The following is a 25,356-nucleotide window of genomic DNA, read 5'->3' as shown; positions in this document are numbered from 1 at the left end:
CATCCTGCCAGTGTCATGGTGAAGGCTCCTATCATCTCACGCTTGGACTATCACAATAGCCTGATGGTCGATGTCCTCGCCTTAAATCTCCCCCATTCATTTATCTTCCATCCTCAGTGTGGTCCATTCTCCATTCAGTTGTTAAAGTGATCTTCATCAAGTACGAATCTGACCACCTCCTCCATAAACTCCAGTGGTTGCCTATTACGTCCACATTCAAATATAAAAATCTTATTTAGCTTTTGCAGATCTTCACAAGCTGGCCCCAGCGTATCTTTCTGGTGTTCTTGCCCTATCCTATTTCAAGTACTCTGCAATCCAGTGACACTGGCTTTTTTCCTGTTTCTTACATGCAATATTCCAAGGGAACAGTTTCTGAGAAATCCAGATTAGTCTGAACTGATGCAGAGTGAAATGAGTAGAACCAAGACAACAGTTTTTGTTGTGAAAATGGTGTTACTACAAAGAAAGCAAGAAAGTCAAGAGATTTAAGAACTTTGATTGGGGCGGGGCCCAAGATGATTCCAGAGGATGTGGATGAGTAGGTTGATGGGGAAGCAGGCCACTGAGCACAAGACAGACATGTGAAGGACTCAGTATGCAAAAGGGCTACTAACATTTTGGGACTAGGCTCATATGAGAATTTGTTTTCGGCTGGGTGACTTTATTTATTTATTTATTTTTAAAATAAGAGTTTTGCTTTGCTTTGTCCTCCAGTAGGGGACTGGGCCCTGCCCGCTGAGCCTGATGTCCCAGGCTTTGGCCGAGGTGATGGGATTCAAACCCAGCAGGAGCGGTTCTTTAACCAGGCTTTGATCTTTTCTGAAGCCCGAACTTGTGGACAGCCCTTTGGGGGGCGTTTTGGGGAGGGGGAGCAGTACTTGAATGCTCAGTACGCACTCTTGGGATTATTCCTGTCACTGGAGCAGAACCCAGGCCATTTCCTCAGCTCTCGCGCTGTTCTCCGAGATCCCCGAGGTGGCTCGGGGTGGGGGCTGGGGGGTGACTTTATTTATTACCCCCCCCAAGAAAATATGCAAACGTGCCTGCGCCTTCCTGGCTCGGACCGCTGCACTGCCGGGACAGGCCTGAGGGGAGGCGGGGGGCGGAGCTTGCGCGTTGGCCCCGCCCCCGACCTCCCTTCGGGGCTGGGCGCGCGCCTCACGGGGCCCTCTCCTCAGTCCCAGCAGTGCCTGCAGCCGGGTCGCGCGGCTCCTCCTCCTCCTCCTCCTCCTTCTCCTCCTCCTCCTCCTCCTCCTTCTCCTCCTCCCTGACACCGTCGCCGCCGCCCCAGGACTCAGCCGAGCCTCTCCAGAAGCCGCCGCCACCACCGCCGCGCCCTCAGGATGGTGATTCGCGTATACATCGCGTCCTCCTCCGGTTCCACCGCGGTAAGCGGGGGCCCGGCCGAGAGCTTGCTCGTGGGTCCGCTCCGCTGGCCCAAGTTGCCGGGCACCCCCGCTCTCTGCTTCCTGCCCCTTCGCTCCTGTCGCTCGCATCCCCCGGGGCTCGCCTGGGTACCAGGTTCATCTGGGAAGGGAAAGCGGCGCAAAAGTTAGCCGCTCGGTGGGCAAATGGGCTTTGGGCCGAGGGAACGTTCCAGAGAGGGAAACTGAGGCACATGGAGATTGGAGGGACGGTTTCTATCGAGGCCTCCCGAGATCCCCGGGAGGGGCGCATGGAGGGATGAACGTGGAGGACCGGGAGGCTTCCCGTGGGCAGGCCCGACAGCACCAGGCAGAATGGGGCGGGGGGGCCGGGCCTGGGGCAAACGCTCCAAGTTGGGTGAGTTGGAGCGGCCCAGGGCCTCGGCTCTGCCCCGCTGGCGTTCCCCTCCCTTTGTCGCTCCCCCTGCTCTTTTCTTTCCGTAGGATCCGATTCCTCTCCCGCCCAAGCACCGACTGCCCGACAAAGGTCTAAGTGGCATAATCTTTCTCTAGGGGCATGAAGAAGAGGCTGCCTTTACTGCACTTTCGGTTTAATTTCTCAAAACCACTTTTATGTAGCTGGGGGGAGGGGGCGACTGCAAGAAAGGTTCGAGATTCGATAACCTGGGGCGGAGTCTGAGTGTGTGTTTGTGATAAATGGAAGTGCCTCCCTCCCTCTTCCCTGTATCCCTAGAGAAAGGCGGACAAGAGGGAGAGCAGATGTCTGGGACTTAGGGGAAGTGGGGAGCGCCCTTGGGAATAGGGTCTCCTTTTCTCAGGCTTTTAGAGCGGCAGCAGAAGGGCGTGGGGTGGGCCCAGATGTTAGGGAGGTGGAAGAATTCCCATTCCATCCTGAGATCTCCTAACCCTGCTGGAGGCCCGTGGGGGCTTGTTTACAGCAGGCTGAGCAGCCCTGGGCGACCGCCCTGACAATCTCATTCCCAGGGACTCTTTCTTTTGGGCTTGGGATTCGTGGCACCTAACACCATGCTTGGCACACAGTAGACACTTAAACACTTGCACTTCAGTGCCAGCACTTCACATGGGGTCTGCTTTATGCCTTAGGAGAAGAGAATCATAGATTGAGAGTGGGAGGAGACCTCAGAGGTCATGCAGTCCAGCCCCCTTAGTTTACTGATAATGACTGGAAGGCAGGAAGAGGTGAGACGACTAGCCCAAAGTCATTCAGTTCATTGAGTCTGCCTCTAAATTCAGTGTTTCTACATAGAACTTCTACAGTATGACCTCCAAATAAAGGTCTAGGCCACAATAGCTTTGCCTGCCTCCAGAATGTTTTATGTATTGGTAGCATGGGAGTGGAGGGGCAGGAGGAGAAGTTGTAATCTGATAGAATTAGACTCATACCTGGTGCAAGTAGCTAGAGTGACAGGCCTGGAGTCTGGAAAACAACAGTCCAAATCCAGCCTCAGACACTTCCTAGCTGTGTGACCCTGGGCAGATCACTTCACCCTTGTGTGCCTCAGTTTCCTCATCAGTCAAATGAGTGGGAGAAGGAAATGGCCAACCGCTGTAGTATCTCTGCCAAAAAAATCCCCAGTGGGGTCACAGATGAGTGACTCTGATATAACACAACTTCCAAAAGACATTTAGCTACTTGCTGTAAATATTTTGTTAAACAGATTTAAGCCAAGACTGTGGTCAGCCCCCAGTGAGACCAACCTAGAGAAGACTTTGCTTTTAGCTTTGTGAGAGGAAGCAATTACTTTAGCCACTGCCATACTTCCTCCCACTCCCCACCCCAAGGCACACACATAAGCAAGTAAACTCAAGGTGAGGAATTGTCCTTATTTGAGTAAAAATGACTTTACCCCAATCCCTTATATTTTAAAATAATCTTTCCAAACTCACAGAATGCTACCACTTGCCTTGTTTTCTGTTGTTGGACGGTATAAAACTGAAAACAAAACACCCTCCCTACTTCCTTGGTTATTAATTCTTGAGATTTAAACAAAGAGCTCTCTTCACATTTCTCTTTGCCATCAGGAGTTTCTGTTCTCTAAACTGGAGCTCCTGATCCAATTTCCATTTTGTTCCAATAAGCTATTTTTTTCTACCCTTCAGTAATCAATGGGCACTTTCTGCCACAGTCATTGCAGTTTTCTGGAGTCCTGCATAAAGTAAACGGTTTGAGAGACCAGGTAATTTATAATAGATCTTCAAGTGCTAAAGAAATGAAAGTTTTTTTAATGAGACCTAGGAAATATTTTTTTTGAATGTTGAGTTGCCAAGTTGAATGAATGTAAATACTGTGCAGGTAAACCTTGCTTTAAAAGAATTTAAAAGAATGTGAGACTCAGAATTCCCTAAATATGGTTTGGTTCACTTTAATTCAATTCAGTAAACATTTATTAAGCACCTATTATCTGCCAGGCTCCATGCTAAGTGCTGGGGTCACAAAAAGAAGCAAAAGACAGCCCCCACTCCTCCAGGACTTTACAGTACAATGTGAGAAACATCATGTGAACAAATATATCCGAGGCAAACTATATACAGAATTAATAGAAAACAATTAACAGAGAGAAAAGCATTGCTATTGAGGAGTTAGAGAAGGCTTCCTGTACAATTGGGGATTCTAACCAGGGAGGGTTATAGTCAGAGCAAAGGAGAGAGCATTCGAGGAATGGGGATATCCAGAAAAGAAAAAATACTGCAGCTAGGTTATAAATGGCTTTGAATGCCAAACACAATTTTGAGTTTGTTTCTGAAGCCATTAGTAGCCACTGGATGGAGGTTTACAATAGGATTTGTTCCCAGGAGGCCTTTAACTACACAGCCCTCCCGTTGTATTTAAAATAGGATTTGATTTCTAAGAACTTCACTTGGGCTCAGAGCATGCCTGTTGCATAAAGTGAGTTCTAACTGTAGGAGCCCAAAGCTGGAACTATTTGAAGTTTGTTTCACAAACAATATTGCTCCAGTGCTTTGAGATTGCCTCACTATAACCCTGTGGGGTAGGTAGTGAAAGAATGATTGCTCCATTTCACACATGAAGAAACTGAGACTTAAGAGAAAGGACTTATTCAGGGCTACCTAGTAGCCTGCAAATGTCAGATTGCTTTAGAAGCTTCTAGATCTAGAGCTGAAGAGAGCTTAGGAGCATATAGTCTAGCATCCAAATTCTTTAGTGGAGGAACTTTAGAGAGCCAGCTTGGAGAAAGATTTACCCAATGTCCCACAAGTTGTAAATGGCACAGCTAGAAATAGAACCCAGATTTTCTGACCACTTTGCCTCTAGTTTCTGGTCATTTTCTGTCTTTTTGGGTCACAGAAATGACCATTTTAGCCAGTTTCCTTGAGAAGTACAACAATTGGCAAGATAAATCTTATTTTGCCTTTCTTCCCTGGCCTTCCTATCCCATGCACCCATATTATTATCATAAAAAAAGAAGAAAAGCTCGCAGATTTATCCTTGATGCTCTTTAAAGATGCAATGCGATATCCCAGGAAAAAAACAACTTTGTTACAGGGCAGAATACCCAGCTCCGTTACTTAGACAAACATTGGAGCTTTTTAAACTAGGCCATGATTTCCTTGGAGAAGAGACCAAGATGACCATAGCAGCTAATAAAGGACAGCAGAAGGTAGAAACATGTACATGTGGTACTGAGGTAGTCAAGTCAACAAAGATCTAATAAACATTTACTGTGTGCCAGGCACTGGGAATACAACGAAAGGTCCAAAAAAAAAATTCTGAACTCCTTCCCAGACCCTGCCCACAAGAAGCTTATATTTGAGGTAGGAGAAGAGAAGTGACTTACCCAGAATCCCCCAGCTGATGTGTGCCAGAGCCTAGGCCCAAATCAGCTTCTCTGCCCCAAAGTGCATATCACTGTAGAGTTTCTGGCATTAACTAATGTCACTGTTATAAAAGGCTGGCCAACCCCAGACAGACTTAGGAGCCAAGAAGTCTCCTGATTTTAATGCTTAAGTCTGTTTTAGGCTGTCAGAGTTATAGAGGAAAGATTGAATTGCTTCTTCTAATCTAGGAAAGATACAAACAAAATATCCATTATGAGAGAAAGAACAGCTCTTGCTCTTTAGGTCTGCTGTGGACTGTTTGCAGGAATGAAGCTGGGAAATAGGAAGGACAGGACCTCAAAGCTTGAGAACAGCACGGAATCCTATTATGGCTTTGAAATATTGTAGATGGGCAAACCATGTGGCAGCCATTCACATGCAAGTAAAAATACATTTGTGTATATTGTGTATTTGTATATATTGTATAGTTTTTACATTATCCAGAAGGTACTTTTAAAAATTGTTATGTTTGTGGAATTGAGTGACAATTATTTCTCCTTGGGTGTTGTGGCAAGTCAAGAGTTAACTTACCTAATTAATTTTACTCATCTATTACCAGTACATAGAGAACAACAAGAAATAAATCCAATAGTAATTTGTGGCCTGCTGATGATACCTATATGTTCACCTTCAAAAAGGAACTTTTATTTTGAATTGAATAATTTCCCAAGGATACCATTGTTAATGGGCATCTGTATATAATAATTTCACGACCTTTAAAGTTTCTTAATGGCATATAATGTCTTGTGCTTAAGGAATGCTCCATAAATAGTCATTATCGTTGATGTGTTGTAATATAAAGTGAAATTAAGTTTTATAATACTTGAGGTATTTCTGTGTTTATTCTCTCAAGTCAGTTTTGAAGTATCTTCCAAGGAGGCCGTTTTCTAGGGTCAGCTCCAATCTCACATGCTGCCTCAGTTATATTTTGGTTGCTAGTCAGATATCTCAGGAAATCCACTTTCTGCAGTTGGTAGGGGGAATAACTGACAGAGGCCAGTTGATGGCAGAAAGGTGAAGTTTTGTTTGTTTTAACTCATTGCTGGAAGAAAAGGAAAAACCTTTCACTCTCTTGCCATTTCTAAGATGGAGATCCATTTCCACCTGAGACTGGAAGGATGGCTTAAGAGCAAATTAAGTGCTTTCAAGCCATGGACTGCCTATGGACCTAGGAAACAGAGCCTTGGGAGAACGTGCTCTCTTGAGGACTTCAGCTCGAGGCACTGTAGAGAACCAACAAACTTGGCAGCAGAGAAACCCAAAGTCCTAATGATTTGCTGTATTACTAACTCACAAGGCAATATATGGGATTTTATGTGACCATTAAAAGAAGATCTTTTATATAAGCTATTAAAATCAGAAGCATTTGGAATGAAGTGAAATTGCAATACATTACAAGCTTTTGGCCAGGACACCGAGCCCAGAATCTGAAGGATCTATTGTTGGCTGTGTGATTTGGGTTAGTTGTTAACTTTTCCATGCCTTAATTTCTTGATCTTCAAAGTGAGATTGATATTGGTGACCGGTCAGCTTCATGTGGCGAAACTGAGCATTAGAACATTGTGTAAAACACTTAAGAGTTTCAGGGGAAGAAACATGCTTTAAGAAGTGTTATTTCAGCTTAAGAAAAGAAGAGAAATTAAGGAATCAAAAGGTATAACATTGAGTCTCAGGGAGCTCTGATGTGATTGTTGTGAATACTTCCTGCATTGGAATTATTGGGATTATGGGATTATGCACCATGCATGCCTCAGTGGGTGAACTTCTGGAATTTCTGTGGCCTCCCTAAAATTTCCTTTGGTAATGAGGCCTCTGAGTTTTCTTACTTAAGCAGGTTATAGGATACTATATGTAGAGCTGAAAGGGTTCTCAGAGGATATCTGGCCTCTCATTTTATCAATGAGGGAATTGAAGCCCACAGAGATTATGTTTCCACTGTGCTGTCTTTGGGTACCAGGCAGGTGTGTGGCCAAGTCTATACTGGAAATTCTGAAACCTCACTGGCATCTGCCTGAGTTATCAACCCTTTGAGAGCACAGGGCTGCATTCAGTGCTCCAGTGAGACATTGAAATAGGACTTTGGGGAGGTTGGATTCGGAAACTTTGAATACCTTCCTTGCCTTGTGAATCTGCTGGTTTTGGAGCTTTGGAGGAAATATGATGTGAGGAGGAAATATGCACTTTTTGCATGGAGGGAAAGAAATCTCAGAAATTACAATTGAAACTCTGAATGATGCAGGAGGAGTGATGTGGAAAGTTGGCCAGAGGACAAGAGAAGAGCCCTTGAAGTTGTGGAATGGCCGGGGAGGCAGCTTGACTTAAGCAGAATAAGGTTTTAGATGCCCCAGATGTTGAAGTCCTGACTGTTCTTTGGGGAAAAGGAAGATTGGTATGGGACTTAGCAGTGTTTGTATATCAGCCAGTTCCAACTGGAAGTAATTAGCAATTGGATAAGGATAGCTGACTTGCCTGGGACAGTCACTGTGAAGGTGCCAGTGTTGTGGAATGTCTGTTAGCCATCATATACTTATTTCCACTCAGGAGCTGTATTGGTTTCTTGATGCTTTGGTTTCTGGGTAACAGGGATGGATTAGGATCTTAGATGAAGAGCTGGTAGGAATCTCAGAAAAATTAGGCTCAAGTAGATTAGGAGAGTGGCCCACGTGATCCTACCTCAGCTCCTTGCTAACTTGTGTGATACTGAATAAGTACTTTAATGCTTCCCAGCCTCATTTTCCTTTTTACCAAATGGGGAGGATAATAACATCTCTCTCATAGGACCAGAGTGATGATCAAATGAGAGAACATTTGCAAGATCCCAAAGCTCTCTACAAATGTTGGCTGTGATGATTCTTAGCACAGTTTCCTTTTGGCTGGTTCAGTTCATTACTGCTCTATTGGAACTGATTTGGTTCATCTCATTGTTGAAAATGGCCACATCCATCAGAATGGATCATCACATTATCTTGTTGTTGCCGTGTACAATGATCTCCTGGTTCTTCTCATTTCACTCAGCATCAGTTCCCATAAGTCTCTCCAGGCCTCTCTTAAATCCTCCTGCTGGTCGTTTCTTACAGAACAATAATATTCCATAACATTCAGATACCATAACTTATTCAGCCATTCTCCACCTGATGGGCATCCACTCAGTTTCTAGTTTCTGACCACTACAAAGAGGGCTGCCACGAACGTGTGGGTTGCTTTCCCAAGGAGGTTATATCCTGCTGGGAGTGGGGAAATAGGAGATATACCAAGTATAGTACAGGGTCATCTGAGAAGAAGGGTAAGAGTACCAGCAAACAGAAGGATCAAAAAGGACATTCCTGAAGAAGTGGGCAATTGGGTATCAAAGTGGATAGAGTTCTGAGCCCAGTAGCAGGAAGGCCTGATTTCAAATCCTCCCTCAGACACTCACTACCAGGTGATCCTGGCCAAGTCACTTATGTTCTTGTCTGCCTCAGTTTCCTCATCTGTATAATAGGGATCATAATAATACCTCTCTCCTAGGGTTGTTGTGAGAATCACATTAGATAATATTTGTAAATTGCTTAGCAAGGTGCCTGGCATATAGTAGACACTTAATAAATGCTTGTCTTCTCCCTCCCCTTGTTCCTAAGTAGCTCCTAAGTTGATTCTAAAGGAAGACAAAGACTTTTCTGTCCTAATTTTTTATTCATCCTTTGGGGGCACATAATCTTCTCTTCTCAAAAGGCCTTCTTGGGGACCTTACAAAGTCTTCCCTTACTTGGCTTTTATTTAAAGGCAGAGTCTCCCCTCCTCTCACCCCTTTTAAAAGTGACTTTGGCTAAAATACATGTCTATTTTTGTGCTCTACATAAAGCTCTCCATTTAGTGTTGAATAATTTTGACACCGATTACCTGTTAATTAATTCTAAAAAGCAGAAGACAAAAATGGCAAATGGTATGTCATGAGCCATTTCTATTTCTTTTTTAACAGTTCTTCATATTTTTAAAAATAGTTTGAGAGATGGTCTGGCCAAAAGTTGCCTTGAGTCACAACATTGATATTGGCAGGAATTCCTGAGGTTAAGTCACCCCAGTGGCCTTGAATCAAAGAGGAACTTACAATTATCTGATGACCCTGGGCAGTGGAAGCGGGAGACCAAGGGATTCCAGAAAAAAGGTAGCTGTGGGTGAAGGGCTGGCATAAAGTTATGGACTAATACAACCGGAGGGGATCCGAGGACCTTCAGGGCCATGCAGTTTACTTCCACCTCCTCTCATTTCACATAGGAAGAAACTGAGACCCAGGCGTGGGAAGGCATTTGCCTAAGGTTACCCACGTAGTGAGTGGGAGAGCTGTCAGAGACTTCAGAAACAGTTAGCATGAAAATAGATGGGAAAGTTGGGAGGAAGGAGGAGAAAGACAAGGAGAAGCCAAGACAAAACTTGATTTTTGACATGGGGGGTGCCAGGAAGAGGTCCATGTAGAAACATCAGGCAGGTCGTTCAAAATGGGGAAATGGAGGATATCAGAGATGTCTGGGATGGCCAGAAGTAGGGGTTGAGGCCACGAGAGGAAGTGATCATGTTTAGCAAGACTCCATAGTGAGAAGTGAAGGGAGTTTCCTAGTGCTGGCATTTCAGGAGGAGGAAGAGAAGCTGGAAGAGGCTGTGTCAGAAAAAGTGGAGAAGAAAACGGGCACTAGTACAGTGCCTAGAAGCCAAGGGAAGAGGGAATTTTGAAAAGTATGACCTTGAAAAAGTCATTTAACCTTTCTCAAGCCTCATTTTCCCTACTCCTAAAATGCCTAATGAGTGTTGAACTGAGCTTCTTTGACTCCAAATCTAGCACTCTTTGCACGTGTTGCCTTTAAATTGGCAAGAGTGTCAAAGGCAGTTGAGAGGTCCACTTCTCTAGGGCCCAGCATTGAAAAGGCCCTTATTAGAGGCTCCTTGAATTGTTTACAAAGGCTTCTGATTTAGAAAATTTGGAAGAAATTAAGAATATTGATCAAAATAGTAAAATAAAAATTACCAAGTTCTTAGATCTCAGGCTAAGAATCTCTGCTATAGAGTGTCTGCTTGCTGACCAAGTAGTTAAGCCAGATCTAATTAGGCTGGCCCAAAGCAGCAACCCAGGAAGATAACAGAGCATCTCACAGATAAGGTTGGTGTAGAACAGATGCTTTGTCTGTGCTACACGTATCCGACAGAAGTCAAGCCGAGACCTGTTGGATGGATTATATATGTTTTCTCCTCACCCCCCAAGACTTCTTGCTAGAGCATAAATCATTTTATGCGTGTGAAAGCATAATTGCTCTTGGCTTCTTTTAACCTAGTTTTAATCAATTGGAAATAAGTGAAAACCCCTGGAATGTTAATCCCAGTTTTTTCAATAATGGGGCTGGGGAATGGGGAAGGGGAAAAAAGTGGTAGTTCCCTCAAGTCTTGTTTTTTTTTTTTGTTTGTTTGTTTGTTTTTGTTTTGTTTTTTTTTTTTTTTACCTTCACAAATATAGTTATAAGATAAATGCCGGCCTACTGTGTAAGGAAATAGATAAGAATTCTTTGGGTGATGGGGATTGGGGGTGGTGGTAGGGTACTCAGAGTGTCTACTTACTTCTAGGTGCAAGGATGGGGTTCTCAGTGAGACTCTAGGCACTTACATGGAAATATTCAGATGTGTGTGTGGTGGTGAGAAATTACACCATCTGGAAATCAGTACCTAATACCTTGCCTTCTACACCCTACTTCTAGGATGGCTACTAGCTGCACAGCTTGTGCTGCAGGAAGATGCAAGATTGACATAAGTAAGACATAGGCCCTGCCACAAGAGAACTTATCATTTAATAGTGGGAGGAGATTGTAACATAGATAACTATAATGGATGTTCATTGCATCAAGAGGTATAGAACGGTAGATGATCGTTGCATTATGGGGGATGACAGGATGGGGTGGGAGGAGGTCATGATTGAGAAAGAGAAGACCTTGCTTTGACTTGGAATTTCATGATTTCAATGTTAGAAGAGGAGGAAGAGGATACTAAAGACTATGGCTCAATGAAAAACCAAGTACTGCAATAAAATAGCATTCTGATTGGGTTAAGTAGTTTTCCAGAATGTACAGAAAATAGGAATAGGTTTGCTATAAAAGGGTTTTTTTGGGGGAGAACAAGATAACATTTGTCTGGAGAGGGGTTTAAAGTAGACTTCTCAGAGTCTGTCCATCTGTGTGTGTGTCAGATTCTGTGTGATTTCTGTGGTCTCATTTAGCTCTAAAATCCCATGATCCTGTGTGGGTCAGACAGAACAAACTAGAACAATTCTGTTGGATAGAACATTTTTCATGGATGGGTTAGTCACTCCTTAACTGAGAAGTTGCTTTTTCTCTTTTAGACCACTAGCTCATAGACTCTTAGAATTGTCCAGAACCATGGAATCTATCCAGTCCAGTTCTGTGCTCTGAGAAGCTCTCCATGTGGCAGAATGCTAATCTTAGAGTCTAGAAAGAGCCGTATCCAAATTCTGGCCCCTATACTTATTATGTGCGTGACCCAAGACGAATCATTTTACCCCCTGGATCTTCAGTGTTTCCTCATTTGCAAAATGGAGACAGTCATACTTGCAGTACTTCTGCGGTCTCAAGGGTTGTTTTGAAAAAAGTACTTTGAAATTTGAAAGAAAAGCTAGAGAAATGTGTACGATTGCTATCTTCCACAAGGGATTTGCTGTTAGGCTATCCTGGAAAAATGGTAATTTAGTCCCTGCTAATGGAATCCCCAGAGGAGGAAATGTCCAGGCTCCCTTGGCAATATGGCCCAGTGTTACTTTGTGTTCCATGTTGGCCTGCACTCTGAGACTAATTTTGTGACCATCTGGCTGATCAGTGGTGGATATTTTTACCTCCTTTTGTTTGGTGGGGAAAGAGATCAAATTCTTGGAACTCTGAAAGCCAAGGAAGTGCTGTGTTGTGCAATGCTGGGAGATAGGATCAGAATTCGAGAGCTGGAAGGGATCTTGGGGATGGAGGCCAAGCACTACATTTTACAGCTGAGGAAATTGAGGATCAGGGAGGTGGTGATTTTGCCTAAAGTTGTGTAGCCTTCTCCTTAGAGAGTAGGGAAGAGATCCTTCCACCTTTGACCTGCTATGCCCATTGTGAATTATTGAGCATGGTGTGGCTGAAGCTATGCTGATTTTAGAGTCAGAGGATGTGGGTTCAAATGAGTCCCAGCCAGATTGCATCTTGCCAGTGTGATCTTGAGCAAGTCATTTTACTTCTGAACCTTAGTTTGCTCCTTAGCCAAACGAGGAGGTTGGCCTGGATGGCCTCCAGAGTCCCTTCCACCTCTTGAGTCTGGAATTCTCTGATCTTACATGGAAGCATCCATCTCTGTGCTAGACCCTGGAGAAGAACTCTGCAGAGGTATGGTTGGCTGAGCCCCTTCCTAGAGGAGCTTGCCTTCCCGGAGAAAGGAGCCTCTGAACATATTTCTTCTCTTTGTCTATTTAGGAAGCATTAATGGGCGGTGGGGAAGCGAAGAACAAGCACTGGCTTTGGAGTAAGGAAGGAATCATGTGCAGATTCTGCCTCCAACATCTGTCTATTGCCTGTGTGGTGGGAAAGCAGTTAGGTTTCTGAGCCTCTGCTCATCTGCAAAATGGAGATATGTGTACTTCCGGCATTTGCCTCAAAAAGAATTCTTGGGAAGAAAGTGCACATTTGCTTTCTAGCAGTTTTAAAAGTATTTCTTGTTATTGGCCATGGCTATGGAAAAGCTATAAAATTATATTCTGAGAAGTGAGGCGGATCTAGTCTTGGGTCTGTTCACATTAATTCCTATGTATTGGTTTGCAGTTTTCAGTCACTGATTTTCAAATCTGTTTCAAAATCAAAGTTTTCTTTGTTTCCTTCCTCACTCCCTCCCTCTCGCTGTCCCTCCCTCCCTTCTTCCTTTCTTCCTTCCCTCCTTCCCTTTCTTTTCTTTTTCTTTATTGCTTTCTTCCTTTTTCTCTTTTTATTCTTTCTTTTTCTTCCTTTCTCATTCTTATTTTATTCCTTTTTTCCTTCCTTCCTTCCTTTCTCTTCCTTTTGTTTTTCTTTCTTTCTCTTTTTTCCTTTCTTCTTTCTTTCCTTTCTTCCATTTTCTTCTTTCTTGCTTCCTTTCTTTTCCCTTTTTTCTTTCTTTTTTGTCTCTCTTATTTCTTTTCTCTTTCTTTTCTTCCTTCCCTCCCTGGCTACTTCCTTCCTCTTTTTCTTCCTCTTTTCTTTATTTTTCTTCCTTCCTTTCTCTTTCTTTCCTTCCTTCCTTTTCTTTCATTTTTTATTTTTTGATGTAATAATTCACAATGACTGTGGAGGAGTTGTGATGTAGGTCTGCAGATGGAGTATCTGTAAGGGCAAAATCCTTGATGTTGTCATTAATCAAATGAGGGAAGTGGATATTATAAGATCACAGACTCATAGATTTTGAGTCAAAAGGAACCTTAGAAGTCATCCAGGACATCATGGAGTCTTGTAATAGGAGGTCATCTGGTATATTTCTCTCTTTTTTACAGATAAGGAAACTGAGGCCCAGAAAGGTCAGGTGGCTTGTTTGAAATTACACAGATAGTGAGCAGAAGCCATATGATTTGAACTCAATTTTTTGGACTCCAAGTCTGTACTAGAAATCAAGGACCAGAGTAGGGCAGGCACTATTACTTAAGGATACATAGGTAGTTGAGGATTTGAACCCAGCTTGAGCGTTCTTTATACTATACTTCCACAAGTCAGACTTCATAGATTGAGAGGACTTGGAGCTAAAAGGAACCTGAGAGATCGTTTCTAGATGAGCAAACAGACCTAGACAAGTTGCTCAGCAGGCCTTCTAGTGATGCTGCCATTAGAACCTGGATTTTCTGACCCCAGAAGTAGTATCCTTTCTATTCCAAGAGATCTGTGATCTCCCTAGTTTGGATCTCCCTCCAGCACTGCCCTCTGCTGTGGGTGGCATCCTAGCCTTTGTCCCTGGCCTGAGTCTCTTCTCTCTTCTCCCAGGGGCTTAATGATCATCTTTATGCAGGTGACATCCAGATCTAGTCCCGGGCCTGGTGTTTCTTGAGTGTCCACCTCAGGTCATATACACTGCATAGCTGTCTATGTCTGGGTGGCAGCTCAAACTGGGTGGAACTCATTATCCTCATCTCCTCCCTCCAGACTCAGAACTCTTCCAGATGTTCCTATTTCCCTCTCACCATCCTTGCAGCCATCCTGGTTCCTAAGTTCTTCTCACACAGCCAGTATCGGTAAATGTGGACGTTTTTGCCTCTCTAACATCACCAGCCTCTTCTCTCCATCCCTACGACCACCTCCCAGGTTCAGGCCCTCATCAACTGCCTGGATAGTGGCAGCAGCCTCCCCGCCTCAAGACTTCCGTTTCCAACCACCACACAGCTGTCAGGATGACTTAGCTAAAGCTCAGGTCTGACCATGTCAAGGCTACCTAAGAAATTTGAAAGGTTCCTTGTGACTCCTGAGGTCAGATAGCAAGTGCTGTGTTTGACATTTCAAATCCTTTACAGCCAGGCTGAGTCTCCCCTTCCCATGTGCCACACTGGCCAAATCGGCCTTTATTTGCTCTTCTTCATGTATAACACTTCATTTGGGTTGGGCGTCTCCCATGCCCTTCTCCAAGCCTATTGGTGGACTCTGTTTCCTCTAAGGCCCAACCTATGCATCTCCTTCTCTGAGGCATCTCTCCTGACCCTTACAGACACTAGAGCTACCCCTCCCTCCATTATCTTGGGAAGTCTACTGACATACATGACTTTGTTTTTATTGTACCTATAACCATGTATGTGCCTGGCACATCACACAGACTTAGTAAAATCCTGTCAATTAATTGTCGTTCACAATTCCTCCCTGCCTGCCCCTCTTGTGCCTTTCTTGTCCTGGCATCCCCTAATTCACCATAGATGGTCCACTCGCTGTAACTGGAAGCCATCCTCATTTTCTCCTCATGTGCCAAGGAATCCAGTGGAGCGCTCCAGCTGCCCCGTCTGCCATTCTTGCCTTTGCTATCTGACCAGCCCATTCTCCCTTCCTGGCAGTCATGCCTAATACCTTTTTTTTTTTTTTTTAAATACAGTGGCTCTTCCCAAGTTCCTGCTCAATTCTGTATAGCAGCCTGCTTATATGTACTCTGTCCCCCTCTGTCCCCCTCCCCCAGCATGGGATATTTATTGACCATTTTCTTTCAAGACTGTTGTGTTGTTGTGTTCCAGTGTCTTGATCGTCCAGCAATACCGGGTGACTATCGAGTGTCCTCATTAAAATGAAGGACCTTTGTTTCCAGAAGAAGCTTGGGTTTGAGATTTGTACTGTGCTGAGAAAAACTGGGTAGTCTCCAGGGCCAAACTATTTTTCTCTCTCATACACAATTATGAAGCCTGCTGTTTTAGAATTCATAAAGGCTGGAAGGCTTAATGCTGCCTAACTGTAATTCATTTCTAATCCTTCTTTGCCCTCAGTATAGAGTTCCTTACTGGGGAGTAATCAGTTTACCACCCAGCCTTCTTTTCTTCCTCTCTAAACTGAGGATAATCACTTTATCCTTACCTCTCAAGAATGCTGGGGATTAAAGAAATGAGTGATTAGAAGCAAGTACTTGGAGTTCTTTAGAAGAAAGGTATTTTTGAAAATGAGGAATCTAATCATATGAGTGTTACCTGTGGCCTAGAACTGCTGGAGAGCAGCATTTGGGCTTTATCTGGACGGGGTTCAATCTGGGAATAAGTCTGGCTTGGGCCCCCACTCAGGGCTCCCCTTGGAACCTTTGGAATCCGGTTTCCACAACAAAAGGAAAAGAGCCTCTGGCTTGAGCTGACAAAGTGCAGAATATAGGATTTTATTGTGCCTGATGGAAAACATCATGGATTCATAGCTGACCTCAGAAACAGACCGACTCTTCTTCCCCTTCCATCGGGCCTCTACTTTCCTCTGGGACTTAGAACATTCTCCAGACTTCTCATATTGCTCTGGGTGGGTGAGGGGAACCCCTGTAGATGGGACTTCCCAGAATCCTTTCCCCCCAAAGATCCCAGGATTATTGCTTGAGATCTGTAAGAATCTCTAGTCCAAGTCCCTCATTTTGTACATGAGGAAACAAGGCCTGGAGAGGTTGAAATTATTTGTCCAAGGCAACAGAAGTAGTAAATGTCAGGGATGGGGTTTGATGTTGAGTTGTCCAACTTTCCGAAGGGGCCTTCCCTATCAGTAGGCCTTTCCATTAAAACTTATGGTACTTCTCCAGATAGGTGCCCCTTGCAACCCTCCACCCCAATAGGAGAAAAGCACTGGGGCTTCCTGGAGATTCTGGCCTCCCGGGACCTTTACAAGCCTTCAGAGTACTGCCCAGAATTTGAAGCTTGCTTTCTGTTCCAAAGCAGGGAAAAAATTGTGATTGGTGAGTCTCTTTCTACCCAGGTTTCGGGAAGATTGAGGCACAGCTTTGCTCCTCCCTATCTCTCTGTTCTTCTTTATTATCTTGGCCCCAAGTTTGGTGGTCCTTGACTTGAACTGTGGCCTTGGTTGGCCTAGTAACTCCTGCTGTTCAATCTCATTCCCTCAAACTTGGTGCAGGAACTCCTTGTGGTCCCCTCACCACCATCCCTGGGGCTTCAGAGTTCTCTTCAGGCTCTCTTGTGGGGCCTCTCTGGCTTTTGCAGCTAGGCCTTTGACTTCCGGTGACTCTTTTAAAGGTCCAAGTGGGGTAGGGGGATGGATGAACATTTATGAAGGTGCCTACTAAGTGCCAGCTATTGTGCTATGTGCTTTATAAATATCCCGTTTTGTCCAAGTCCAAGGGCATAATACCCTAGGTAGGTAAGCTTGGGTCAGAGCACAGTTCCTCTGGGTGGAATAAAGAGATTTTTATACCTTGACTTTACCTTTTTTTTTCCCCCCTGAGGCTGGGGTTAAGTGACTTGCCCAGGATCACACAGCTAGGCAATGTTAAGTGTCTGAGACCAGATTTGAACTTGGGTCCTCCTGAATTCAAGGCTGGTCCTCTATCCACTGCGCCACCTAGCTGCCCCCAACTTTACATTTTTATCTGTGACATAAAAAAGAGGGACTCCCAAAGTCACAGGGTGTGTGCCAAGCACTGTGATAATCTCTTTACAAATATTAGCCCATATGATCTCACAACATCCCTGGGAGGGAGGTGGTGTTTTGAGCTGCATTTTACAGAAGAGAAAACTGAGGCAGACAGAGTTTGAGTGACATACCTAGAGTCACACAACCAGTTAATGTCTGAAGTCATATTTTGAATTCGTATCTTTCTGGCTCTAAGCCCAAAACTAAGCCACCTAGTTCTGAGGCAAGACCTTAAAGATGATCTGATTGAGCAACTGTATTTTACAGATCAGGAAACTGAGGCCCAGAGAGACCAAACAATTTACATGATGTCATCTAGGTAGTGTGTCAAGGAACCATGATTGGAACACGGATTTGCTCTAAGTCTCATGCCTTCTAGTGTGCCACACGGCTGCCCTTTTTCTGGTAAAACTGTTGGCTGAAAGTAGGGCAGCTCATCGTCTTTCTTTCAAACCTTTTTAGGTGTGGATCTAATCTTGACTGTACAAAGTACAGTTTTCGTCAAACCCTTAGCTCCTTGTTTTGTTTGGAAGGGTTACCAGTGTCAGGGAAGGGAGGCCCACCCATTATTCCTTTTCTATTCAAAAGGAGCTATTATCCTAAGGGGAAATGGTGAGTGGGCTGCCTGTTCTCTATTTTTTGTACTGTTGGAAGTATGCACAGTAATTTACAGTTGGCTGATCGTGGCATTTAAGAACACAGTTCATGCCCCAAAGCATTTCAGTTTTAAATCTGAACTTTTGGAAAGGAAATGGGAACTGAAGGAAAGCTACTTTGGACTTCTAGCTACTACAAATAAGCTGCCTGTGACATTTTCTTTTCCTAAATTCCGATTTTATCTGGAGAGGCTCCTTTGGGGAGATCTGATTAGTTTCTTCCTCAAGAGGAAGCAGATTAGTGTAGTGGAAAGAGCTCCCAATGGGAGGTCTGGAAACATGGGTTTGAGGCCTTGTTCTGCCACTACTGAACTACGAGACTTTGGGTAACTGATAGCTTCTTTTGTGGCCTCAGTTTTCCTGTAAGTAAAATGTGGGAATGAGGCATGGTGATCTACAAGTTTGGACCTGGGCTCACCTGGCATTTTGTATGTGTGCATCTGGAAAGTGAGATGAATGAAAAATCATTGATTAAGTATCATATACTAAAGGCTGGGACTACAAATAGAAAAGCTATGGTGGCAGATATCACATTGAGATTTCACCTAGAAAGGCTCCACCCTTGGTCCTTAAGGTACAGTGGGAAGCCAGATGGTAACCAATCTACTTAAATGTCATTTCCATGAATAAAATCGCATTGGTTTCTTATTTTCCTGCCTAAACCTTATTTTTTTTTAATATTTTCCCCCAATCACATATAAAGATAAATTTTTGACATTAGTTTAAAAAAAGTTTTTGAGTTACAAATTTTCTTTCCCTCTCTCCTCTTTGAGATGGTAAACAATTTGAAATCTAACCCTTATTTTTTAAGGTAATTCTTTTTTTTCAATTACTCACTCCACCCTCTCACCTTCACCTCTCTTCCACTATGGCAAAACAAAAACAAAACCCTTCTAACAAATGTACATCATCAATCAAAGTCAGTTTCCACAATGGCCGCGTCCAGCTTATGCATCCCATTCTGTACCTCTCTGTCGGGAGATGGGCAGCATTCTTTAGCATCAGGCCTTAGGCACCATGGCTAGTCTTTACATTGACTACAATTCATCAGTTTTTTAAAATTGTTCATTTTTACATTGTTGTTACACCGTATCCTATTTCAGTCTTCCTCATTTCATAGGACTCTTTCCAGTTTTTTTTGAAATCACCCTCCTCATCAATCCCTGTTGGTTGCCGATATCGAATGATCTGATGGGGCTGAGAACTTTGTTGGTAAGAACTTGCTTTTCTGGGTCTTAAGTAGCGGTGGCACCTCTAAAGGCCCTTCCACAAGCAGTGCTCCCCTCAATGACAGTGGTAGGGATTAGGCTGGTAGCAGAGCTAGAGGTCTAAGGGATGCTGCTCTCCCTGGGCTTACTTGCCCCTCAGTGGTAGAAGAGTTGGCGGGCTCCTTCCTTGAAAAGATTTTTCCTGTCCATGGTACCTGTAGGGGTCGGGCTGGAAACTGGCATGGTGGTCTAGGGAGCAGTACATTTCTCAGGGTTTGGAGATTTGGGGCTGATTCAAGTCAACAAACACTGATTAAGTACTTAGCAGGTACCAGTACCATGCTGAGTGCTGGGGTGCAAAAGTTAAACAACAATAACCAAACCAAACCAGCTAATTCCTGCTCTCAAAGAGATTGCAGTCTAATGGGGGGACAACATGGTAACAACTAGGTACAATTAAGATATCATGAAGAAAAATTAGAAATAATGAATAGAAGGAACTCACTCCCTATGGGGTTGGCCAGAAAAAAGATGAGATTTTGACTAGAACTTGAGAGAAGTCGATGAGGAGGGAGAGAATGAGGGCCAGCAGATGAAGACGGGCAGAGTCTAAAGATGTCTTATGGGGGGGAACAATGAGGAGCCCAACATCGTAGGATTGTGGGGTATGTATGTTCTAGAATAAGAAGACTGAAAAAGTAGGAGGGGCTTTAAGTGCTGAACAGAACATTTTATAATTGGTCCTGGAGGTGATAGGGAGCCACTAGAGTTTATTGAATAGGAAATGAGGAGGGGCTGATACAATCAGCCTTATTCCTTTTTTTTTTCTTATACCTTTTTATTTACCAGATACATGCATGGGTAATTTTACAACATTGACAATTGCAAAATCTTTTGTTCCAACTTTTCCCCTCCCTCCCCCTACCCCCCCCCCATGGCAGGTTGATCAATACATGTCAAATATGTTAAAGTATAAGTTAAATACAATATATGTATACATGTCCAAACAGTTGTTTTGCTGCACAAAAAGAATCAGACTTTGGAATAGTGGACAGTTAGCCTGTAAAGGAAATCAGAAATGCAGGCAGACAAAATTAGAGGGATTGGGAATTCTATGTAGTGGTTCATAGTCATCTCCTAGAGTTCTTTCGCTGGGTGTAGCTGGTTCAGTTCATTACTGCTCTATTGGAACTGATTTGGTTCATCTTAATGTTGAAAATGGCCACGTCCATCAGAATTGATCATCATACAGTACTGTTGTTGAAGTATACAACGATCTCCTGGTCCTGCTCATTTCACTCAGCATCAGTTCATCTAAGTCTCTCCAGGCCTTTCTGAAATCATCCTGTTGGTCATTTCTTATAGAGCAATAATATTCCATAACATTCATATACCATAATTTACCCAACCATTCTCCAATGGATGGGCATCCACTCAGTTTCCAGTTTGTGGCCACTATAAAAAGGGCTGCCACAAACACTTTTGCACATGTGGGTCCCTTTCCCTTCTTTAAGATTTCTTTGGGATATAAGCCCAGTAGTAACACTAATCAGCCTTATTCTTTCGGAAGATAGCTTTTATAGCCCTGTAGAGGGTCGACTAGAGTTCATAGAGCCATTGTGCTAGGGAGCTCACTTGGTCATGATGGCCTGTACCAGGGAGGTAGCTCTATCTGAGAAGAGAAGGGGTGATATGCAAGACGTATTGGGAAGGTCAGATCTCCAGTAGACAGGCAGAGTTCCTGAGAGAGAGAGGGAGAAGGCCAGGATGGTACTTCAGGTGTGAACCTGGATGACTGGGAGGACCCTGGACAGTAATAGGGAAGTTAGAAGAGGGGAGAGACTGAGGAGAAAAGTCATGGTTTTAGTTTGGGGCATGTTGAGTTTAAGATGGCTAAGTAGGACTTCTTTGACTTTTTCCATTCCTTTTTCACCTGAGAAATTTTTCTTGGGTATGATGTGGATAAAGATTTAGTAAGTGAGACTGAGGAGCAGACAGGCAAGTAGGAAGAGAATCAGGAGAGTGGGGTCATGAAAAGGTGCAGAGAAGAGGGTGAGCTCTGCTAAGAACAATGAACATCAAAAAAAGACCATGTCCACCAAGATATGGGGAAGTATTGGTCTGAATGGTACCAGCCATATAGTGTGTGCTGATTGCCTCATTGTGTGTGTGTGTGTGTGTGTGTGTGTGTGTGTGTGTGTGTGTGTGTGTGTGTGTGTGTGTGTAGAGAACCAATGTATTGTAGTAGAAACAATGCTGGATTTGAGGTTCAAGAACATGGGTTTGAGTCCTAGGCCATCAGTGTGACCCTAGGCAAGTGACTTGCCTTGTCTGGGCCCCACTTTTGTTCTTTACTCAACGAGGGGGTTGAGTCAGATGGCTTCTCAAGCTCTTCTAGCTCCAAGTCTATCCTACTATGATCTCTTTATTTGGATCTGCTGGTCAAAACACTTGGCTCCTTCAGACAAATTCCAGCACTGCCCACGGACTGTTCCCCAAACTCTAGGTGGCAGGCTGAGTAGATGACGGAAAGAATAGCTATTGTAGAGCCATAAATTGTGATTTCTCTAAGAACACAAGAGCCTAAGACCAGGAAACTGTTCCTTTTCAGGCTGCATGAAAATGGGAACCTTGGCTGTGTGTGTGTGTGTGTGTGTGTGTGTGTGTGTGTGTGTGTGTGTGTGTGTGTGTGTATTTTCTCTTTGGAGGATTCTGCAGTCTGAACTCCACTTGGTCTTTCTGCTCTTCTCTTCGAGCCCATCTTTGGTCCCAGTGTCCCAATGTCCCAATGTTGGTGATTCAGCAGGTCTTGTTCTGAGCCCCACTGTCCCTGTAAGCTTAACCTTCCCTCTTTTCTCCGCCCTCCCTTTGGCTCTGTGCCAAAGGAACCCCAGATGAAACCCCTGAAGAAACTGTTACCCTAAGGCTGGTGAAAGGCACCTTGTTCCCTCCTTGCTGGAGACAGCTACTTTAAGGCTGGCCTCTTTGCAAGAGCAAAGATCAGATAATGGTCTGTGAGATGATAATGTAGAGCTCTCATTAAATCGTCTCCCTCATAAAAATGCTGTATTTCTAGATAGTGGGGAAGAACTCAATTGGGTCTACACTTTTCTCACCCAAAGCCTTTCAGGCCTGATAAAAAAAGTGTCACCCACCAGTGGCCCCTCCCCCCAACTTTTTAAAAGAGGCGTTGTAAAAATCTGAATAGGAGAAAGCTTTGCTTTCTCTAGCCTTGAAGGGTTTAAAGCCAAAGCATCCCACAATGCAACTAGGACATTTATTCTGACATTTTCAGATGAGAAAACTGAGGTTCATAAAGGGAAAAAATCATTTGCCAACTAGGTCATACACGGCAAATAAGTGGCAAGAACTAAGATCTGAGGCCATGTGGACTGGTGGAAAACCCAGAGCTCTCTGCTCTATACCAAAGTGCCTCTGGGAGGATTATATCTAAGTGACACTCCTCTGTAGACCAACACACAGAAACGACAATGCAAAGTTTTGGCTGGGTCAGGAATAGGACTGAATTTGTGCTTTTCTCTGGCTGATTCCCCCCCCCCTTGAATTAGGGCTCTGTAGCTTGGGTCAGCAACTAGATTCAGCCCATGGCACTTCTGAGAATTCTTTGTGAAAACAAAAGCCTTGTTTTTTAAAAATTATTTCATTTTTGTTCCTGTGATAGTCCTTTTTCCCTAAATAGAGTCTCTGTCAGTACTGTTAGGCTGGGGGAATAGGGCACGGCTTCAGAAATGTACATTCGCTTAGTAAGGCTTTTCCTGCTTCGTACTTTGCTGAAGTCCTGCAGGATTGAATTGGATTTTTTTCCTTCCCTGAGAGAAAAATCAGGCTGCTTCTCTCAGGATACAGGAGTCTTCCAGATAAGATCTGCACAAAATCAAAGATCTTTTTAGCTAAGTGCAACTTGAGAATTGGAGTGGCTCTTTCTTTTTAATGTTAGCTGCCATTTCCTCAAATCTGGCCCCAGACCTCAGAGAGCAGGAATTGTCACTTGGCCCAGTCCCTCTTTGCTCCTCAAGGACAATGTGCTATTCCCCAGAACCTTTGCCTGATCCGGAGGATGAGGCTTCTTTCCATGGGCTGCCTGTGGTTTAGAGATTAGAATGTGAACCACTTCACTTGGACGGGGCATCCACGAAAGCAGGAGTGGAACAGGAGGGATGGTTGTCCTGCCTTGATTTCTGAGGTACAGAGAGATTAGACCAGGCAGCTAGACAACGAGGCTTGAAGAATTTAGTTGATCAGATGGACTGAAATAGGTGAAAAGAAGCCGCCTTTCTGGGCGGCCCTTCCTAAGTCAAGGATTCCCCAGTCCCATCTAAGTAGACATGCTGCCACAGTTTTGCCAGCTATTATTATTATTATTATTATTATTATTATTATTATTATTATTATTATTATTTGCAAGCTATTATTTCAAAAGTAATAGATGTGCTGATAGAGAACGTCAGATAACTTGATGAGGGGCCAGCGAGCTGTTCCCATGCCTTGTTTTGCACATCGAATTTGTGTTCATGGTCAGGAAGCTTTAAAGCATTCAGTCTGAAAAAGTTCCTCTCCTTTCATCTCCATGGATAAATCAAAGATACTTTGAAGTAGGTAAAAAATGAGGTCTCATCAGTTTGCAGGCTGGAGCAGAACTTTTAGCAGGCCTAATTGTGTGCTAATGAAATAATTGCCTTGTACAAATTACCCTTTTGGAAATGATGACTTCTATTGGTAATACTTAATTTTCTCATAACAAAACCTTTTGTTATGAAGCATACAGATGGTATGGAGCTGGACGTGCATTCAACATATGCTTTGGTTTAAAACAAGATGATGGGGTATTTTCTGAAATTGAAAGTGACTGATCAGCAATCTTTGGTTCTAAAATCCTAAACTACCAATCAGGGCTTATTTTCAGAGATAGTGGACTGGCAGCTGGCTGGACTTTACGATTGTACCCTATTAATTCTGCTATAAGGAAAGCTAGGTGCAGTAGTGGATAGAGGGCCGCAGTTGAAGTCAGGAAGATTCCTCTTCCTGAATTCAAATTTGGCCTCAGATATTTCTTAACTGTGTGATACTTATTGGGTAAGTCACTTCACCCTGTTTGCCTCAGTTTCCTCATCTGTCAAGTGAGCTAGAAAAGGAAATGGCAAAGCACTCCAGTTATCCCTGCCAAGAAAACTAAGTCAGTGAGGTTACCCGAGAGTGGGACAGGACTGAAAAATGATTCACTAACAATTCTGCTGCGGTCGTAAGGGTGGGGCAAAGATCAGACCTGGATGATAGGCCTTCTGTGTTGGAGAAAGGGACATGGAACCGTGTGTCAATATGGGCCTGGGATTGGGCAGAGTCAGCTGCTTTACAATGGGGTTTGATTTTACCTATTCTCTTTCTCCTTTGACCTCTGGGGTAGATCTCCCTCTATCTGGGTTCCCATTTTTTTTCTCTAACAAGTTTATTTCTGTTAATTTGTTGCATCTTTCTTCCAGACTGCTCTTCCTCAAATTTGGGTTTTCTCTTCAATACTAAATTGGGGCACCTAGATATAGCACCCTAATCTTTGTCTCTCTCATGTTTCTCTCTTGCCTGTTTCTGTCTCTGTCTTTCTCTGTGTGTCTCTTTCTCTTCCCTCTGTCTCTGTGTCTCTCTTCCTTCTCCTCTTCTGTCTCTGTCTCTTTCTCTTCTCTAGCTCTTTCCCTGTCTCTCTCTCTCTCTCTGTGTGTCTGTTTCTCTTTGTCTTTGTGTCTGTCTGTCTTTCTCTCCCTCCTCCTCTCTCTTGTCTCTGGTCTCTCTCTCTCTGGGTCTTTGTCTTTGTCTCTGTATCTGTCTGAATCTCTGTCTGTCTCTCCTCTCTCCTGTCTTTGTATTTGTATCTTTTTGTCTTCTCTGTCTCTGTGTGTGTCTCTTCTCTGTCTCTGTCTGTCTGTCTCTCCCTGTCTCTGTCTCCTCTTCCTCTCTCTCTGTCTCCTTTCTTCTCCTTACTTTTGGGTTTCAGAAGAAAGGGTCCCATTCCACTTTCCTGCCTTTCTAGGTTAACCATCCATTTTCCTGGGGTCTTCCCTTCTTCTTTGGTCCCTTGCTTCTTCTCTCCCACTTTACTGGCTCTCTCACCTCTCTACCTATAAACATGTCCAGA

The 25,356-nt window shown here is 43.9% G+C and overlaps 1 protein-coding gene across 1 annotated transcript in view; it reads left to right on the top strand.

Moving 5' to 3' along the window:
- Positions 1–1,184: 1,184 nt before the first annotated feature.
- The window catches only part of SH3BGRL (SH3 domain binding glutamate rich protein like), an 89,974-nt gene continuing 65,802 nt past the window's right edge, over positions 1,185–25,356 (top strand). Inside the window, exon 1 of the mRNA XM_074277284.1 lies at positions 1,185–1,391. Coding sequence (XP_074133385.1) covers positions 1,347–1,391 — 45 coding nt within the window. The 5' untranslated portion in view covers positions 1,185–1,346. The remainder of the gene's footprint in view (positions 1,392–25,356) is intronic.

The sequence above is a fragment of the Sminthopsis crassicaudata genome, chromosome X, assembly GCF_048593235.1.
Source record: "Sminthopsis crassicaudata isolate SCR6 chromosome X, ASM4859323v1, whole genome shotgun sequence".
In the NCBI taxonomy this organism is placed as follows: Eukaryota; Metazoa; Chordata; class Mammalia; order Dasyuromorphia; family Dasyuridae; genus Sminthopsis; species Sminthopsis crassicaudata.
This window is presented reverse-complemented; position numbering and strand designations above follow the sequence as displayed.